Source organism: Protopterus annectens, chromosome 7.part1 (genome assembly GCF_019279795.1).
Source record: "Protopterus annectens isolate FY-2018-M chromosome 7.part1, PAN1.0, whole genome shotgun sequence".
NCBI lineage: Eukaryota > Metazoa > Chordata > Ceratodontiformes > Protopteridae > Protopterus > Protopterus annectens.
Window position 1 is genome coordinate 459,298,497 of NC_056740.1, and position 14,236 is coordinate 459,312,732.

Here is a 14,236-nt window from a genome sequence, read left to right on the forward strand (position 1 = left end):
TCATGGGTCGGTGGAGGCACCGCCTTTGTGGAGTGGGACCACAGTCGCTGTGCGCCACTCCCTGGGTACATATCCAGAGGTGAGACTAAGATTAAACAGCTGTCCTAACTGTGGGTTTAATTCCTCGTTGAGTTCATGGAGCACACAGCCGGGGACACCATCAGGTCCCATGGATGCTGTGTTCTTTGCCTTGGAGAGAGCAATTCTCACCTGGGCGTTAGAGATGTTTCGGGGGCTACAATCATTTGGTATAGATATCTCTCCTTTAGGGGGGGAGAAGTTTGCACTGAACCTTTCAGCCAGTATGTTGGCAATGTCTGTAGGATCAGTAATCTTCACATCATTTTGAACTAATTCTGAGCATATCTGGGAGTTTCCTCCTAGGTTTCTGACATAGCTAAAGAATGCCTTATGGTTGTCTTTAGAGTCCTTAGCTATTTTTTTTCTCAAAATTAGCTTTGGATGATTTTATGAGAGCTCTTAGCTTTTTACTTATAGTGATCAGTGGTGTCTTACCTTTTAAGGATTTTGCTCTATCTTGTAGTAGCTTTCTCCTTTTGTTGTAGAGTTTGTTTATGGCTGGGGTCCACCAGACTGGACGCTTGCCTTTGGTACAAAGAGTCTTTGTTTTGCTTGGGATTGCCTGATCCATGCAGCCCTGCAGGTGCTGGTAGAAGGCATTTGTAAGTGATTCAGCGGTTTGAGTAATGTTAACCGCCGGCTCAGGCGGTTACAACAGTATTACTTAATCAATCTATCCATCCATCCACCCACAGCCCATTTTTGCACATCAGGTTGCGGTGTCTCTTCAGCAGTGTCACCCAGCTACAGCCAAGGTTTATACAGCCAGCTGGCTAGCCCTGCCACTGTTAACATGAAAACTGGATTATTTTACAGATGATTCTGTGATTAAAATAATGGTACTTGAATGAACAGGCATGTTCTGAAGATAGACTTGAGAGATTAAATGAACAGGCAGAAACTGATGGTTCTGATTTAATCCGGACTAATAAGAAACTATATTTCAGTTTTGGAGTAACAGTGGGGGAGGTATTGCTGTGCTGGTTGGTGGATAAAGCTGGGGATGGGAAATAGAAAGGATATTGAACTGCAATTACAATCAGAATAAATCAGTAACAATTCATCCAGAAAGCAATGGTAAACTCCAAATAATGCCAGGCTACATGCCAAAGGAAAATAAGTATGGCACTGACATTCAGCGGTTTAACAGGGTGACAAAATCTTGACTGTTGTGGTCAAATCTGAGTGTTTCAATAAAAATAATTTGTATTGAAGAGATTGTAAACAAAACTACTAAAGAGGATTACCTGCATCATGGAATATCCTTCAAGGGAACATCGAACAGACGTGGAATATACACACCTGAATCATGGAATATCCTTCAAGGGAACATCGAACAGACGTGGAATATACACACCTGAATCATGGAATATCCTTCAAGGGAACATCGAACAGACGTGAAATATACACACCTGAATCATGGAATATCCTTCAAGGGAACATCGAACAGACGTGGAATATACACACCTGAATCATGGAATATCCTTCAAGGGAACATCGAACAGACGTGGAATATACACACCTGAATCATGGAATATCCTTCAAGGGAACATCGAACAGACGTGGAATATACACACCTGAATCATGGAATATCCTTCAGGGGAACATCGAACAGACGTGGAATATACACACCTGAATCATGGAATATCCTTCAGGGGAACATCGAACAGACGTGGAATATACACACCTGAATCATGGAATATCCTTCAGGGGAACATCGAACAGACGTGGAATATACACACCTGAATCATGGAATATCCTTCAAGGGAACATCGAACAGACGTGGAATATACACACCTGAATCATGGAATATCCTTCAAGGGAACATTGAACAGATGTGGAATATACACACCTGAATCATGGAATATCCTTCAGGGGAACATCGAACAGACGTGGAATATACACATCAAAAAAGAACAGGAAGAGACAAGATACAGTATGTGTGGAAGGCAGTGATGGAAAAATGTGAAACAAGCAGCTGGGAAAAAAAGACTGATAATGTAAATTTGTCCTAGTAAGTAATGTAAACCTGTCCTAGCAAGTGATGTAAACATGTCCTAGTAAGTGATGTAAACATGTCCTAGTAAGTGATGTAAACCTGTCCTAGTAAGTGATATAAACATGTCCTAGTAGTAAATGATGTAAACATGTCCTAGTAAGTGATGTAAACCTGTCCTAGCAAGTAATGTAAACATGTCCTAGCAGGTAGTGTAAACATGTCCTAGCAAGTGATGTAAACATGTCCTAGTAAGTGATGTAAACATGTCCTAGCAAGTAATGTAAACATGTCCTAGCAAGTGATGTAAACATGTCCTAGTAAGTGATGTAAACATGTCCTAGTAAGTGATGTAAACATGTCCTAGTAAGTGCTGTAAACATGTTCTAGTAAGTGCTGTAAACATGTCCTAGTAAGTGCTGTAAACATGTTCTAGTAAGTGCTGTAAACATATCCTAGTAAGTGCTGTAAGGATGTCCTAGTAAGTGATGTAAACCTGTCCTAGTAAGTGATGCAAATCTCTCCTAGTAAGTGATGTAAACATGTCCTAGTAAGTAATTTGAAAGTAATGGAAGAATGTGAGCACAGTACAGTGACTCATAACTTTAGGATTCCCAACTGTTTTAGGTGTTTGTTATTTCGTAAATGCATTGCCAAAAAGGTTACAGTTTATAGCATCTTGACTTTTTTATGTCATTTTATTTAAATTTGTAAACCATAGTAGAACTTGGTGGAAAAATAGTTCTGTTTCAGTTTCAAAGAAATAAAAACTAATAGCAAAGAAGTCAGATGCAGTGTCAGTGGAGAACCAAATAGAACTGCTGCAAAAGACTGTGGGTTATTTTCCTACAACAGGTAGATCAGGGCAGGAGGTGTTGAGTGCTGCTATCCTGAGTGTGCTGTCCTTTGGACGAGATGTTAAATCAAGGCTCCATCTGCTTGAGCTGGTTGTAGCTCAGGAAGATGTAAAGGATCCCACTGCACTTATTGGAAAGAGTAGGGGAAGTTCCTCAATGCCCTGGCCAAATTTCTCCTCGTAGTATAAATACCACATTGGGTTAACAGAAGATAAATACATATGATTGAAATGAAAACTGAAATGGTCATAAATCACAGCAAATGTATTAAATATATAAAAAACAATATTACTGCATCTTGCAGAGCAAAAGGTAAACGTATCTAATTAGTATATAAAATGCAGCAAATAGAATTTAGAGATGAAGTGTGAAGATGCTGGAGGTTGATGCAGATTGGAGTAGGATGGCTGTGCAAAACTGGAGACAGATGTTAAACAGAATAAGGCAAGTTGTATAACGAGAACTGGAGACAGATGTTAAACCAAATAAGGCAAGTTGTATAACGAGAACTGGAGACAGATGTTAAACCGAATAAGGCAAGTTGTATAACGAGAACTGGAGACAGATGTTAAACCGAATAAGGCAAGTTGTATGACGAGAACTGGAGACAGATGTTAAACAGAATAAGGCAAGTTGTATAACGAGATCAAGAAAGATAAGAAGAAGGAAATAGAGGAAAATGTGTTTACTAATGATGTTTACAGTTATACACAAAGAAGAATAGATGTGAAAATGTGTATGAAATGTGAAACTAATACTATAATGCCAAACATGTTCTGTATCGACCTAGAAATTAGGCTAGCAGCAGTGTGACAATGTAATGCTATTACAGAATATAGTCCACCAGTTGGATTTAATATCTAACAAAAAGGTATTGTTTATTTTACAGGTATTTATTGCAGTCGTTGTCTCATTTCTGGAAAAACGTCCCAGGGAAAATAAGCTCGATGAAAAACTTCCGTGCTTAAATCAACGATTCAGAATCCTTGAGTAAGGATTTCTTCTTGTATTTCTGAATTCTTCATCTTATTTTTTTACCTTATTGAATGTTGCATGTATTAACAAGTTATACCTGTTCAGAAATAGCTAGTATAATGTTTCCATTTTAAGATCCTATTTGCTCCCAGTCTAGACAAAAATGTTATGCAGTGACATGTTGTATTATTATGGTCTTCATATGAATGACTTCTGGTCCAATACTCTGTATGGCCTTATCTTTGTAATGCTTGGTATTTCACTTCTTCTTGCTTATGACCAAAGCTGTCATTGTATCACACATGGTTCATCTGGTTCTAGCCATGTGTTTTATCATCAGTTCCACCTGATTTATTTATTTATTTGTGTTTGTTTTCTGGAATAAGACACTGATCTTCATGTTACCTTTTTCAGGCTGAGCCATCTGGGTCACAGTCTGGTTAAGTGACTTACTCAGAGCCACACAGTTAGGTAATGTAACACCTCCCAGCCAGGAGCACTGTTTGGTTAAGTTACTCACTCAGAGTCACACAGTTAGGTAATGTAACAGCTCCCAGCCTGGGAGCACTGTCTGGTTCAGTGACTTACTCACGGTCACATGGTTAGGTAACGTAACAGCTCCTAGCCCAGGACCACTGTCTGGTTAAGTGACTTACTCAGAGTCACACAGTTAGGTAATGTAACAGCTCGCAGCCCAGGAGCACTGCTTGGTTAAGTGACTTACTCAAAGTCACACAGTTAGGTAATGTAACAATGTAACAGCTCCCAGCCCAGGAGCACTGTCTGGTTAAATGACTTACTCAGTTACACAGTTAGGTAATGTAACAATGTAACAGCTCCCAGCCTGGGAGCACTGTCTGGTTAAGTGACTTACTCAGAGATACATAGTTAGGTAATGTAGGAATGTAACGGCTCCCAGCCTGGGAACTTGAAAGAATACTCTGTTTTATATAGTATATACTGTCTTTTCTGTTGCTAGCATGATTATTAGCTTGAATAAAAAGCTGCAAAAATTGTATGAAATATAAAGTGTTCATCTAGAGTAATATATATAATGAAAAATAGAAGTAGTATATGTGGTGGCAAACATATAATAGCATAAATAGATTTTTGGCATCCATGTGAAGGAGTATGTTATTGAGAAACAAAGTCTGTAAAAATAACTGCATAGATGGCAGCTGCAAGGACATCCATGAAGTAAAGCTGAAACATCAAGCAAGATAAAGATGAAACACAGATAGTGCTGGAACACTACATTTCAAATAACTGAGTTTCCTTGGACCACCGAGCTTAAAGAAAGGACAAATCATAAATTAGAAGAACAAAGAAAAACTATTAAACAAAGAAAGAACTGCATTACATCAGACTTTGAGAAAAAATACCAGCTCTTCTGGTATAAATATAACTATGCTTAAACAGACTTCGGGAATTTGCTATGGAGAGCTGACAGCATATGTGTTGCGTGCTTGTAGAACCAAAAGTTAAATGTAACAGAAATGTTGTACTAACTAAAGCAGTTTTCTGAAGCAGTTTTCCTCCGTATATTTATTGTACTTGGTACAATCCAGTACTTAAAAGTAGCTGTTCATACTAAGAGTTAATATACTGTGGTGTGCTTGCATGCAAATGTAAATAACAAGAAGAAACCAACAGAAGGCAGTACAGAATTCTTCAATGGCGAGCCACAGTTGATGGACCGCATGGTTTCTCCATGTGACAACTATAGCTACTTCTTCATTTTATTCAGTTAGTATGTCCAGTTGCAGAGCAAATGTTTGCCTCCTTCTTATGCACAGTATCCAGTAGCAGAACAGTGCATCTCTGCAAGTTCCACAGGTCCTGTACATTTGCACAACTGAATCTGCCAGCTGTGTTTGGCCAGCTTTTGGGAGAATCAACAAGGGACTTTCCACGCTTTCTCGATGGAAAACTTGATCACCTTCTGCACTGAAACTGGTAAATCTTTTTTTGTTTCTCATTCTACAGCATAAATGTCATTAAAAACAGAACTGTAAAGTGTAACACTACCTTTCAGGAAGACAGTAGTAATAGTCCAGCACATGTATTGTCAGGATTTAAAGATTGGTATAAACACGATTGTAGCACATGCAGTACTTTATTAGTTAATGTTCATGTCAATGCTTTATGTAAATGCATTGTTTGACTGGTATCTTAAACAGCAACATCATTTGTATGACAGTAAACATTTATATCCTGTCACCACATGTAAAATGTTAATTTCAGAGTTACAATATCAGTCAAGTCAGTTATTTACAAGATCTTCTGCACATCTTACTAGACAAAACAGATAAGAGAGGTGAAGTTCATGGTGAACTGACAAAAATATTTAATAAACTTCTAAGACACAGTCAGTGTGAGTTCAAAAAGTTCAAACAACATATGCAAACATTTTTTTCAAATGTGCATAACAGCTTTAAACTCAGAAGAACAAAATACTGACAAATATAATCTGGTTAGTAAAAAGTTAAAGCAACAGCAGTTAACTGCGGTGATAAGAAATAATTTACGACGTACTATTTTACCTTTAGAAAATGGTTAAGCGTACACAGTACAAACTTTCATTCAATTAAAACAAGGCACTTAAATAGTAATTTTAAAACCATTTCATCTAACAAAACAGTTCTATGCATAGAAATCAAACAAGAGTAGTTAAACGCAGAAAGACATGACATCACAAGACTGGCATGCATTTATTTTCTTTTCATCTAAACTGCAACAAAAGGCAGATGACCGCAAATGTAAATCATGTAAGTATATCCATTTTATGCATGTGTTAAGTCAATATGTCTTTTGTTTCTTACAATATTTTGTAATTGTATGATAGCATAAAATCTCCAGCAAAAACAGTCTTCAAAAGCAGTAGTATGCATAGTTAGGCAAATTACAAATGTTTATTATAATTCTAAGAGTTTTACAACTGCATTCTAATATCAAGTTGCAAGTATATTAACGAATGACTGAAGGTACAAGTAAGTGCTGAAGGAGTTATGGGTTAAGCATCTGGAATGCGCACAAAAAAAAGAGAAAAAAAAGTATGTGAGCTCAAATCTTTCCAGGCTGGAATGGGTAGTTACAAGAAATGTTGCATAAGATAAAATGTTACTGGTACTGAAGTTTATAAGGTCAAGGAAATAAGACTGGTTGTCAGGCCCAAATGGCTTACGTTTTTCTAAAACATTATTGTTCAGTATTCACGTACAGCATTAAACAAAAAGCACAAAAGTGTAATCCTGTTTAGTAATTGTAATAAGATGTCACAATTGTGCATACATGTCATTAATAATCTGTTTGCAAGTAAACACTACAAGTACAGTCAGTACATGGGCTATAGTATGCAGTTAAATTATGCAGGTCCCTTTACAAAAGGGAGGGTACAAATAACTACTAGTAACAGTAAACGTCTCTTCAAAATTGGTAAAAGCAATTCCTAGTACAACTTTGACAGTATAGGCAACAGCAAAATAAATAAGCAAATGTATAAGAGCAAAGTGTCACAGTCTACATAACAGCCAAAAGAGCAAGCATACATTCAATTCTCACAGCATAAAGCAAACAATACTGCAATAAAATGACGTATACTACAGGGGAAAGGGCATGCTTTCAATTTTACACTAACTGTGTAAACAGTACTGCAAAGGGTATATAATTAGCAGGCTTCAGTTTAACGCTAGGTTTAAAAATTGAACTGAGTGTACATTACAGCCATGTATATACAAATACAAAAACAATCTGTACAAGCAAGTGTATTTTGTACAGTATATGGTAAATGGTTTATCTATGTAAATAGAGTAACAAGTTATAGCTTGACATTTGTGACATATGCAATGCCTTTGCAATAAAATTCTCAAGTATTGTCAATAAATTGCAGTATAAAACATCACTGTATAGAGTCATATTCAGATTCATCCAGTTCTAATAGTAATGGTTGTCATCATTGTGTTGACAATATTAAACTGTGCTAACTTGCTGTATTAAAAGAAAATCTAAAGGTTTTGTTTCCCAATGTGTTTCTAGTTAATAGCAATATAACTTCACTACAGACAGTTTTGTATTTAAAATAAAACAGAATGTGTACAGTGATAGGTATGTTTAAATATGTATAAAATGCATGTGCTCACCTATTTGCTAGTTAAATGCATATGCACATCTGTTGCTATAATATATAGGTTCATAGGTTCATACTAGGCTATCTGCCCTTGGGCATTTATAAGCCTAGCCAGAGTATGTTTGGCTTTCGCCACCCATTTTAAATTTATTTTGCTATGCCCTTTTTCGAGGTTAGTATACTGTGCCTCTGTCTAACAGTGACACAGAAGTGATACCCAGGGTAAACCTACGATCTCCCATCCACTCATCAAGATTCCTCTTGAAGAGAGTCAATGAGGGACTCTGCCTAACCTGGACTGGGATTTTATTCCAGAGTGAAGGGAGCCTCTGGGTTATGAATCTGTCCCTCCAGCATGTCCTATTTACTTCAGTGCTGAGGTTCAAGTCTCTCGAGCATGTAGCTTGATGGGATTTGGATTTTTTGAGGTGCAGCATGTCCCTTAATTCCAGGTTGGACATGGCTTTATATGTCAGGCACAGGTCACCTCTGAGCAGGCGGTATGCCACTGAGTAGAGCTGGAGTTTCTTTAACCAGGCAGCATATGGCATCTGTTTCAGCCCTTTGATCCTCTTGATGAGGTACTTTTGGGGTCTTTCCAGTTGCTGCAGGTGTTTGGTAAGGTACATCCCAAAAGGGGCATTGTACTCAATTATGGGCCAGATGAGGGATGAGTAAAGAGGCACAATGACCTCCCCTAATCTAGATGTGAATTCCTTCATGATAAGGTGGGCTATATAAAATGTTTTTCTAACCACTTTGGCCACGTAGTTGTCAAATGAGAGATTGCTATCAACTTGGGTCCCCAGGTCTCTAATTACTTCTTCTGTACTTAATGGATTACCACCTATATGGTAATTTGTGGGCACTTTGTTTTTGCCAAAGGGGATGACTATACACTTTTTGGCATTTAGCTTGAGGCCATGGCTCTGGCACCAGTTGTCTATTTCTATGAGGCGCTTTTGGAGGATGCTTGTGTCGGCTGGAGAGTCGATTATGGCACCCAGTTTGCAGTCATCTGCGAACTTGGTCAGCCACAGTCCTTCCATGTTGGCCTGTACCTCTGAGAAATATATACCGAGCAAGAGAGGTCCCAGGACTGAGACTTGTGGGACGCCACTTGTAACTAGTTTGGAGTCTGACATGGCTCCAGCAATTCTAACCATGTGGGTTCTGTCCTTGAGCCAGTTTGCAACCCATCTAGTGACATAGGGGTTTATATTTAAGCTGGTGAGCTTATCTATAATGCCCTAGTGGGGTATTGTATCGAAGGCTTTTGCGATGTCCAGTTAGGCTGTGTGGACCACCTTCCCTTCATCAGTGGCCTTGGTGACTGTTTCAAAGAAGTCGACCAGGTTTAAGAGGCAGGATCTGCCCTTAAGAAAGCCAAACTGGGTGGGATCCAGTGTCTGTAGGTCCCCAATATCTTTATTTATGAGGTCCATGATGATCCTTTCCATAGCTTTGCAGACCAAGCTAGTCATGCTTATGGGGCGATAGTTTCCAGGGTCCGTTGAGGCACCACCTTTGTGGAGAGGGACCACTGTTGCTGTACACCACTCTTTGGGTACATATCCTGTAGTAAGGCTGAGATTGAACAGTAGTTTTATATTTGGGTTTAGCTCTTCTTGGAGTTCATGTAGGATGCAGCCCGGGACACCTTCTGGTCCCATTGATGCTGTGTTTTTTTTCTTTGGAGAGGGCGGCTCTTACCTGAGCATCTGAGATGTCAGGGGGGCAGCACTCTGCTGGGATAGATATTTGCCCTTTTGATGGGGAGGAGGGGAGAAGTCTGCGCTGAACCTGTCAGCTAGGATGTTGGCAATGTCTGTGGGTTCGGTGTATCTTTTGTCATTTTGGACTAATTCTGAGCATATCTGAGAATTCCCACCCAGGTTCCTAACATAACTAAAGAAAGCCTTGTGATTATCCTTAGTGTCCTGTGCAATTTGTCTCTCGAAGCTGGCCTTAGATGATTTTATGAGTGCCCTTAGTATTTTGCTAATACTGATCAGAGATGCCTTCCCTTTTTGGGATTTTGCTCTATCATGTAGTAGCTTCCTCCTTCTGTTGTATAGTTTGTTTATGGCTGGGGTCCACCAGACAGGACGTCTGCCTTTGGAGGATTGGGTCTTGGTTTTATTTGGGATTGCATGAACCATGCATTCCTGAAGGTGTTCATAGAATGCATTTATAAAGGATTCTGCGGTCTGGGCCATATTTACCACAGGCCTGGGAGCTTTGAAGGATTCCACCTCAGTTTTGAGGAGTGTGAAATTTGCTTTAGAGAAGTTTTTCACTGTGGTTTTCTGGGCAGGGGGTGGGGTCGGGATGTGAATATCCAGTGAGATTAGTTTATGGTCTGATCTTACCAGTGAGGGATACACTTCTGGTCTGGAGCATAGAGTCCCCATGTTGGTGATGATCAGGTCCAGTATGTTTTCCCCTCTTGTGGGAGTGGTAACAAGTTGTTCCATAGCATTTGAGTTTATGAATTCTAGGAACCTTTGGGCTAGGGTGTTGGAGCTCCAGTAATGCTCCCAGTCTATGTTTGGGTAGTTGAAGTCACCCAATATCATGGTGTTTGGAGAGACCTTCATATTTTCCAGTGTTCTCAGGAAGGCTGAGTGGGGTTCCTGCATTTGGGAGGGTGGTCTGTAGCAGGCTATAAACTGGAAGGTAGTTTTACCCACTGTTAGTTGCACATGGATAGTCTCTGATGCTTCGTGCTTTGCCACCAACCTGGAGGTGTGGGTATCTTTGATGAATATTGATACTCCCCCTCCTTTTGTGGTTCGGTCCAAGTTTTGGGGCCAAAAAGCATGGTATGAGGTATAACCTGGTAGTGCTGGGGTGCTCTTGGGAGCCCTGAACCAGGTTTCTGTTATTGCACAGATATCGATGTTCTCCATGCTAAGGAGAGTTTTGAGTGTGTGCATCTTGAGGTTTAGACTTCTGGCATTGAGTAGCATTACTCTTAGTTTCTTATCCCTTGTGATACCTATGGAGGTGGGTTTGTCTTTTGAGCCTTGCCTAAAAAAGGCACTATGGGGGTAGCAAGAGCCTTTGCCAATATCCGAAAGCCCAGGGGTGACATGTGCAAGCCGTCCCTACTGAAGCATTGTGGCTTGTCAAGCATATCATCCCAGGCTAGCAGGCATTGGATCCTTTTTGAATGACACCAATACTAAAGCCAATTGTTGAAATTGATCATCTAGTCTTCATATTGTGGCATCATTCTTGGTGAGGGTAAGATGCTACTCAAGTTCAGGGTCATACCAGCCTGGGCTACATGCTCAGAGAGCTCCTCTATGTCTCTTTTCATGTAGTCCAGGGAGGTACGTCTCAGGTCATTCACACCAAAATGGACAATGACTGAGTCATATTTGTACTTGTCTTGGAGTGACCTGAGTGCTTGTGTTATGTGGCGGATCCTAGTGCCCGACAGGCTGCTCACTGTGACCTTCTCCTTGTTCAGCCTGGTGAGCAGGACGTCAGTGTGCCTGATGATAGAGTCACCTATTACAAGTGTATCAGGTGTGTTGTTTAGCCTTAATGGCTGTGACTGTTTGGCACACTGGCTTTGTGAGATATGTGTTGCACGTGTTTTGTTTTGGGGTAGCGGTTGCTTGGGTGTCTGCTTTGGAGGTCTCTGCTGCTTAGGCAGATTTTTATTTAGAGCCTCTGAGTATGTTTTTGTGTGTTTATGTGTTTGGTTTGCTGTCGTGGTAGGTCTATGTGAGACTGGAATTGTAGTGAGTGTGGATTCCTTCTACTCCTGACTGGTTATGCCAGTACTGAGTTGAGAGAGCTCAGCCTGCAGTTTGGCTTTATGGTTGCATCTCTCACATGTGTTGGAATTTGTTGGGAGGAGGAGAGGGTTGTCTGTGTACATGAGGCAGTTGTAACATTGCCTCAAGATTCCCAGATTCACCATATGTAGAAATAATATAGTTAGTTAAATACATGTATTTCTGTTTGGTAGCATAATTATATATTCTGCTACAGCTTGAGACAAACTGAATGTTCAGTGTCTGGAACATGCTTCAAGGACTTTAGATAAAAATGCAGCTGTGAGACAAGGCACGCAGCATTCAACACAGACATCTGCATTTTATTTGCATCATTCTGAACATCAAAACAGAGAGTTATTACAATATTTCACAAAACTTAGTAAAAAAAATGCTACACAAACTAGAACAAAAGACAATTTCAGTTGTAAAAAACATACAGCATGTACATTTAAAAAAATAACATTTAACACAAATATAACAGCATGGTTAGCTAAACAAGGTCAGGCATACATAAAAGTAGAGAAACAATCAAAGACTGACGTAAACATTTCAATAAACAGCTCTATTTCTATTAAATGCTGTACATTACCCCCTGAAAATGTAACAGTTCTGACAAGGGAAGACATCATGTCACAATGTGTAGACAATAACACAAAAATAAGAATAAACTCAACAGAGGAATAAATGGTCTGATTTCTACCAATATTTGTATAAACAACACAGTAATACAAGAAAAAGGACCATGGGTTAAAATACTTACCATTCTGGGTAATAAACCAGTACTTCACGCAGATCAAGTGGTAAAAATACCATCCACTTGTACCATGATAGGACAACAATACCAAAAGACAACATTGCATTTCAATATTACATTTCCAAGTTTTAAAGATACCAAATGCAGATTTAAAAGATCTTGGTATGAAAACTAGTGAAATAAGATATCTCACAGATTATACATTTACAAGCACAAGGAAATCCTACTATTTAGTAAGTCATTACAAGTATCTTTGATAGACATATTACAATTTAATATAAATGGACAATATTGCCTTCAAATTTCAAAATGTTTGTTAAAGTGGCAACACAGTTTGTATGTGTGGTTTCAAATAACCCAGTGTTAACAGTAAAAGACAAAAACAGAAGCTGACACTGCCCATAATTGGTGGGACATATTTAAAAAATGGTCATCATCTGGGACGAAGTTGCTAAATTGGTTAATACATCCTGTGTTAATAGTTTTAAAAGTCATAATAATAATAACAACTTACAATAATTTATATGCTGCAGGTTACAAAGAGTTGCAGTAACTCAACACGTTATAATTGTAAATATGAGCAAAGTGGTAAATGCTGTAAATAGCAATGCTGATGAAACAAATGCAGTCTTTTCTTTAAGTAAAGTTTAGTCCGTTCCTCAAACAAATCAAAAAAAATGGGGAACTGAAAGAATATTCTGTTCTATATAGTATATACTGCCTTTTCCAACTGTTGCTAGCATGATTATTAGCTTGAATAAAAAGCTGCAAAAATAGTATGAAATATAAAGGGTTAATCTAGAATAATATAAATGATGAAAAATAGAAGTAGTATATGTGGTGGCAAACATATAATAGCTTAAATAGATTTTGGCATCCATGTGAAGGAGTATGTTATTGAGAAACAAAGTCTGTAAAAATAACTGCATAGATGGCAGCTGCAAGGACATCCATTAAGTAAAGCTGAAACATCAAGCAAGATAAAGATGAAACACAGATAGTGCTGGAACACTATGTTTCAGATAACTGAGTTTCCTTGGACCACCGAGCTTAAAGAAAGGACAAATCACAAATTAGAAGAACAAAGAAAAGCTGTTATACAAAAAAGAACTGTATTACATCAGCCTTTGAGAAAAATACCAGCTCTTCTGGTATAAATGTAACTATGCTTAAACAGACCTTGGGAATTTGCTATAGAGAGCTGACAGCATATGTGTTGTAGAATCAAATGTCAAATGTAACAGAAATGTCATACTAACTAAAGCAGTTTGCCTCCATGTATTTATTGTACTTAGTACAATCCAGTATTTAAAAGTAGCTGTTCATACTAAGAGTTAATATACTGTGGTGTGCTTGCATGCAAATGTAAATAACAAGAAGAAACCAACAGAAGGCAGCACAGAATACTTCAGCACTGTCTAGTTAAGTGACTTATTCAGAGTCACACAGTTATTTAATGTAACAATGTAACATATCCCAGCCCGGGAGCACTGTCTGATTAGGCAACACTCAGAGTCGCACAGTTATGCAATAGAGGCTGATGGAATCGAGCCTTGCACCTCTGGGTTGGGATGGTGGCTTAATGGCTAAAGTGTTTGCCTTGGGAATCATCTCTGTATCACTGCTGGACAGAGGCACAGCAAACTAATGGGT

General features: G+C 38.9%; 1 protein-coding gene across 1 annotated transcript in view; it reads left to right on the forward strand.

Annotated features, from left to right (window-relative positions):
- The window catches only part of LOC122807828 (stimulated by retinoic acid gene 6 protein-like), a gene marked incomplete in the record, with an annotated part of 2,062,125 nt that overhangs the window by 579,140 nt on the left and 1,468,749 nt on the right, over nucleotides 1-14,236 (forward strand). Inside the window, 1 exon segment of the mRNA XM_044078921.1 lies at nucleotides 3,824-3,924. Within this exon segment, the coding sequence (XP_043934856.1) occupies nucleotides 3,824-3,924 (101 nt within the window).